This window comes from Carlito syrichta, unplaced genomic scaffold (genome assembly GCF_000164805.1).
Source record: "Carlito syrichta isolate Samal-C Ts95f unplaced genomic scaffold, Tarsius_syrichta-2.0.1 Scaffold314652, whole genome shotgun sequence".
Taxonomy (NCBI): domain Eukaryota; kingdom Metazoa; phylum Chordata; class Mammalia; order Primates; family Tarsiidae; genus Carlito; species Carlito syrichta.
This window is the reverse complement of record NW_007258748.1, coordinates 259,237-265,757: the sequence shown is the minus strand read 5'-3', so window position 1 is coordinate 265,757 and position 6,521 is coordinate 259,237. Positions and strand designations below refer to the sequence as shown.

General features: G+C 47.7%; 1 protein-coding gene across 1 annotated transcript; it reads left to right on the top strand.

The window, feature by feature from the left end:
* The first annotated feature begins 1,622 nt into the window (after nt 1-1,622).
* LOC103274246 (cathepsin L1-like) lies at nt 1,623-5,796 on the top strand. Its single transcript, XM_008071712.1, has 7 exons — nt 1,623-1,748; nt 2,374-2,496; nt 2,597-2,743; nt 2,932-3,156; nt 3,635-3,797; nt 4,468-4,585; nt 5,415-5,796. The coding sequence occupies exons 1-7, from the start codon at nt 1,623-1,625 to the stop codon at nt 5,512-5,514; spliced, it is 1,002 nt and encodes a 333-aa protein (XP_008069903.1). The 3' UTR covers nt 5,515-5,796.
* Nucleotides 5,797-6,521: the final 725 nt, after the last annotated feature.

The window sequence follows — 6,521 nt, the reverse complement described above, 5'->3', positions numbered from 1 at the left end:
GTACTGAGTTGGTCCGAGCCTTCCACCGAGGCTCCCGACCCTCCCTTGCATGGCTCGGGGGTACCCAGCTCCGTTCCCCGGGTCCACCCAGGCAGGCGCGCCCCGCCCGGGCCAAGCTGGGACCCAGCCGTGCCACGTGCTGGGTCTGAGCGCCCGGAGGCCCCGCCCCGCGGCCGTCGCAGCCAATCGCGGCGCGGCCCGCCGGTGGGGGCGGAGCCGGCCCGGCCGAGACGCGGAGCCTGAAAAGCCCGAGTGGATCGCTGCTGGGTCAGAAGCTCGCACCTCCGTCGTCGCTGAGCTGCACCCGAGGACAGGTGGGCGCCCCGTGCATGGGTGGGAACAGGTGGCTGGGCATCCCCACGTGGGATGAGGCGGGTGGGACCTTTGGGGCCACGTGTCTGCCCCGAGCTCGGCCAGCCTCGAGATGGGGACCCCAGTGAGCGCCCAGCCCACTCCGAGCTCCCAGGCTGAGCAGATCGGCCCCCCACGGGACCGCGGTGGGCACGGGTACCGCAGTCGCGCCGACTGAGGCGGTGGCCAGGTCACGCAGGGCAGCTGGACCCAGCCGGGCGGCCACGTTCCCGCTTGCGCCCCCGCAGACAGCTCTGACCCCAGCAAGGCGGTGTGGGGAGCAAGCGGCACGCCCCTCCCCCCGCTTCGCCCCCCCCCCGACCCCCTGGACCTGACCGCAGGCCTCTGGCTTCCAGCGGCGCGCCCGCATGACCCGGTCCCCGATTCGGGGAGCAAGGTGGGATGATGGCGGCTGGAGCCCAGTGGGTGCTCTCCTTCCCGTGTTCTCCTGGGAAGGCATTCCAGAAAGCTGCCATTCAAGAAGGGAGGGGCTGGAAGTCATAGCTCACCTCTTGCAGTGTGTTAACCACGAAGAAGGTGCGAGGCGGGGTTTTTTTTTTTGAGTGGGAGTCTCAATCTGTCACCCAGGCTGGGGTGCACTGGCACACCGCAGCCTCTACCTGCTGGGCTCCTGTGATCCTTCCGCCTCAGCCTTCCAAGAAGCTGGAACTACAGGCGCAGGCTACCACACCCTGCTAATTTTTTGATTTATTGTAGAGAAGAGGTCTAACCAAGTTGCCCAGGTGGATCTCTAACCTCTGAGCTCAGGCAATCTCTTGGCTTGGCCTCCCAAAGTGCTGGGATTACAGGCTTGAGCCACCGTGCCCTGAGGTGGTTTTCTAACCCGGAGATCCCTTTGCCCCTCACTTGCTATCAGATGTCCTCATTAGTGAGTCTTTGCCTTGATGACCTCAGTACCATCGGTGCAAAACCTGACTAAGAATTTCCTAGTTTGCCTTAAGTTTCTCTCCCATCATGTCCCTTCACACCTTTCTCATACCCCAAATCATGGCGGCATATTGTTTCAATTCCTAGAGCTCTGGACAAGTTGCTTCTCATGTTGGTGGGTCCTTTAAATACCTTCACTTGGCTTGTTTTTCTCTAGCCATACACACCCTTACCGTCTTCTACAGTTTTCAGATAAATGCGTTGGAAAATAATTTAAATATTTTTATTCTACCATAGTGACGCTTATTTCTCAGGGGCAGTAAGACGTCTAGGATCGAACTAATCGGATACATACTTCCTTTCCCTTCCTAGGTTTTTGAAACATGAACCCTTCCCTCATCCTGGCTGCCTTTTGCTTGGGAATGGCTTCAGCTGCTCCCACACTTGATGACGGCTTAGATGCACAGTGGAACCGGTGGAAGGCGAAATACAGGAAATTATATGGAACGGTTGGTGAATCTGAAGCTGTCCAGAGGCCCCCAGAGAACATGGTCCTTGCTGCTGGGAGAATATAGCTAGAGAATAGTTCTAGAAACCAGCTTACTTTTGGGGGGGGGGGGTGTGGAGTCTCACTCCAGCCCAGGTTGGAGTGCAGTGGCATGCTCATGGCCACTGCAGCCTCTACCTCCTGGGCTCAGGCGACCCTTCTGCCTCAGCCTTCCAAGTAGCTGGAACTACAGGCCCACGCCACTATGCCCAGCTAATTTTTTTTTTTTTTTTTTTAATTTATTGTAGAGATGAGGTCTTGCTAGGTTGCCCGGGCTGGTCTCGAATCCTCTGGCTCAGGCAATCCTTTCATCTCCCAAAGTGCTGGGATTACAGGTGTGAGCCACCATGCCTAACTGCCAGCTCTTACCAATAACATAAAGCAGTAGCCACATGGCACTAATCACCAATCATGAGCACAATATGGCCAAACATCCCTGTGGTGTCTAAGCTTGGAAAACAGCTCCCAGATGTATCAGTCTTCACTGGTCATGGTTTCTCTTCCATCTCTGTCTGCAGACCCACCTGGTGAGTGTGGGTTGGGTTGTAAGTAGAAATAAAGACCATCGGCGACGTGTTTGCCTCTAGAATGAAGAAGGATGGCGGAGAGCAGTGTGGGAGAAGAATATGAAACGGATCGAACAGCACAATCGGGAATACAGGGAAGGGAAGCATGGCTTCACGATGGCCATGAACGCCTTTGGGGACATGGTGAGTGTGGCATGGACGGCTGGACTCTCTATTTCCTCTCTTCAGCTCCTTACTGAAACCATCTTTTGCTTTCCAACATTGCATTTACTATCTCTTGAAGACCAAAGAAGAATATAGCCAGAGGGTGAATGGCTTTCAATACCAGAAGACCAGGAAGGGGAAAGTGTTCCAGGAGCCTCCGTTTCTAGAAATGCCCAGATTTGTGGACTGGCGAGAGAAAGGCTACGTGACTTATGTGAAAGACCAGGTAAGACAGCGTCAGATTCAGCCGTCCCATCCATTGCCACAGGAAAGCCAAGAAGCAATTGACATCTGTGCTTTGGTAGACTGTGACAAGCAGTTCATGCTTTTCTAAAGAGCCTTCAGATATATGAGCTAATTGTCAAAGTCTTGCTATTTGTTTTGTGCATGAAAGTTTTTTTATTCCCTTTTCAGGGTGTATGTGGTCCATGCTGGGCTTTTAGTGCGACCGGTGCTCTTGAAGGACAGATGTTCCGGAAAACAGGCAAACTTGTCACACTGAGTGAGCAGAACCTGGTGGACTGCTCTTATGCTCAGGGCAATATGGGCTGCTATCGTGGGACGATGGATAATGCCTTCAAGTATGTACAGGAGAACGGAGGCCTGGACTCTGAGGCATCCTATCCATACATAGACCAGGTAAGTGGAGCTCCTTATGTTGTCATTCCAGCTCTGCTTTTGGAACGTGAATCGTTTTCAGAGATGACAGACTTTTCAGACTTCACATTTTACATTGTGAAATCTACACCTGGAAACTGTCAAGACTGTTTTTTTATATTTTTAGCCTTTCACAGTTCTCTGATTAGATGATTACCATATGGCTGTTCTTGTGTCTATGTAACAAGGAGGGTATTCAAACCATTCTACATATAATAATACACATTTCTCCATTGTGAAAAGTTTCTTATGAACAGGTAGATCTATCAGGTCTCATTGAAGAGATATGAACTAATTTCAGTTTCAAATCAACTAATGGCATTTCATGTCCTGGGATGATTTAGAACAGTGCTGACTTGGAAATCCTAGGCTGCCAGCCACTGAGTATTGTGATTCTAACTCATGTGCCCCAGGAGAAAGATGGTAGTAATCAAGTCTGTTTTCTCTTTACCTTTAAAAGGCTGAATCCTGTAGCTACATGCCTCAATATTCTGCTGCTAATATCACTGGCTTCATCAACATCCCTGTTGGGGAGAAGGCCCTGATGAGGGCAGTGGCATATTTGGGGCCCATCTCTGTTGCTATTGATGCAAGTCATAACTCATTCCAGTTCTATAAAGAAGGTAAGCATTTTTTTCTTTGTAGAAATTGATGCCAAAAAAGAGTAAGCCACCAGGACATGCCAGCGTGATGAATTTTTGGCAGGTAACATTCAATGTAGACATTTGGGTCCATGGATTTCACATGGTTCCTTCTGCACATGCAGTATTTGTACTTGATGTTTCCATGTGACATTATGTTGAGCACATCTCTGTGAATGTAAGTACCTCATAACTTTATAAAGAAATATCGCATGTATTGTGTAGCATGATTTACTCAAATATTCTCTAATTGTTGGATCTTTATGATTTTTTTCAAAGATTCTTCCTTCTGTAATCAAATCTGAAAGGCAACCATCGAAAGGAAACCATTGATTCAAAGATTTGGGTGTTCTGTGGTATTTTTTAAACTGGCATCTTAGAGTAGAATTAGAAGCTTGTAAAGACCAGGTTTTTCTGCCTCTAACAAGTTTTTTTTAAATGAAAGATTTATTCTCATTTGTATTTCTGCTAGCTTCATTTCTGACAGCCTAAATCCCTGGCCTTGACAACAGAAGACCTTATTTTTAAGTCCTACCTGGAATGTGTGTCATTCCCTGAATGTAGAGATACCTCCCTTACCGTGGGTGACAGGGCGGGTTACTGTCAGGTGTCCCCAGAGCTTCTCACCCCAGCATGCCTTTCACTCTCCCAGGCATTTATTTTGAGCCAGACTGCAGCAGTGAAAAGTTGAATCACGGTGTTCTGGTGGTTGGCTACAACTATGAAGGAACAGACCCAGATACCAGTAAATATTGGATTGTGAAGAACAGGTAAAAATGCTTACATTTGAAATCCAAAAGGGAATTCTTACCTGCAATCAGTATTTGAATACATTTTCACATACCTCCTAAGTATACTTCTGAAATCCCCAAAGTCTTTATCCCCCAAGTAGTACCCTTGGGTAGAACACAGCATATTAGTGTTTGATTATTACTTTAGGATACTCTCATTAGCCTCCTGGGGAATGAATCTACTATTTGTACCTTTGAATTTCTAAGTTCTGAAAATGTTCTTAATTCGAAACCCTTTCTGGCTGGAAAGACATCCTATTGTTTGTACTGCCTCTGATTTTGCAGTTCTGTGAAAGGTCACAGTTTTGGGTCTAGGATGAAAGAGTTATGTCTTAGATTCGAGAATTTATAGGCTGGGCACGATGGCTCATGCCTGTAATCCTAGCACCTTGAGAGGCAGAAGCAAGAGGATTGCCTGAGCTCAGGGGTTCAAAACCAGTCTGGGCAACTTGGCAAGATCGTCTCTACAATAAATCAAAAAATTAGCTGGGTGTGGTGGTAATGCCTGTGGTTCCAGCAACTTGGAAGGCTGAGGCAGAAGGATCGCCTGAGCCCAGCAGGTTGAGGCTGCGGTAGCCGTGAGCATGCCAGTGCACTCCAGCCTGGGCAACAGAATGAGCCTCCGACTATCAAAAAAAAAAAGAAAGAAAGAAAAAAATTATAAAGGATAAGCAAGAATATCTGCCTCCCCAAACCTTTCTGTTATGTCTGCGGTCTTAGGTACACTGTTAAGTGTTCCTGTTAATAACCCAATATGATTTATTCTTTCTAAAAAAAAAATAAAATGGAAAACCTGCTCTCCTTTCAGCTTGACTACAGACTGGGGCATGGATGGCTACGTAAAGATGGCCAGAGACCGGAATAACAACTGTGGAATCGCCTCAGCAGCCAGCTACCCCGTTGTGTGAGCTGATGAACAGAGCTGAGGAAGGACTCGACTGGGGGATGGCGCATCCAGGGGAGGAATTTATCTGAAATCTCGCCAGTGTCTACTGTGTGGGATACACACTTGAATCATTGATGACCCAAGAGTGATTTAAATTCTGTGATATTTGTACTCTGGTGAAATGTGAACGTTTATTTTAATGACTCCTGTAAACAGCTTGTATTGTTTCACTGAATGACTTTAGATTTTCATTTTAGAAGCCTGTATAAAGTTTTACCTGTTTAAGTAAACTTAATTTCCAGTGCCTTGGCGAGGCTTCTCTGTTTTTGATACACTCTCTTTTTGCACATAAAGCGCGTCGTTGGGCTTTAAGATGTAACTGCTGTGCCCCGCAAGAGGGGGTGGCCTCTGGCTCTTCTGGCCACGAATATGCATCAAGTGAAGAAAAGTGATCAGACACACATGTGGTGTTAATAATGACAGTGGGACCTTAGAGATCAGGTCCTTCTCACTTATGGTGGTTGCAACCCAGTTAAGTTATGGGACAAACGTCTCAGTAATTTTTTAAAGATAAGAAAAACTTCCTGCGTTATACTGGCTATAAGACCATATCGTTCCATCACCTGTGTGTTTTGAAAAGTCTCACGTTCCCAGTGAAGAAGTAGAAAGAGTCGGTGTGAGTATTTAGTGCATAGACACCACACTCCCAGAGGCGAGAAACCAGTTGGACAGTGGGGTCTCAACCCACAAAACCAAGTCCATTTGGACTGGACCTGCCATGCTGGAATCCACGTGACCTTTCATTGTAGAGGCTAAAATTTAAAACTTTTGACCTAAAATGGAAAGTGTGGCATCTACAGTGAAATCTTTGGGTTTTGTAATAAAGGCATCCAGCGGGGTAGCAAGAAGATTTGGAAGATTCCTGGGTCAAATCTCTTGTGCTCGTTAGAACCTAGATTCCATACAACTAGAATTTATGCAACATCCACAATGTGCTGGTCATCACCCCTGTGGAAGAGACAGGCCCCA

Bases quoted from the DNA above. Each gene is read 5' to 3' on its own strand.
- LOC103274246 (XM_008071712.1), top strand. From the start codon at position 1,623: ATGAACCCTTCCCTCATCCTGGCTGCCTTTTGCTTGGGAATGGCTTCA. The intron at 2,744-2,931 runs GTAAGACAGCGT...TTCCCTTTTCAG, and splicing joins TGACTTATGTGAAAGACCAG to GGTGTATGTGGTCCATGCTG. The intron at 3,157-3,634 runs GTAAGTGGAGCT...TACCTTTAAAAG, and splicing joins CCTATCCATACATAGACCAG to GCTGAATCCTGTAGCTACAT.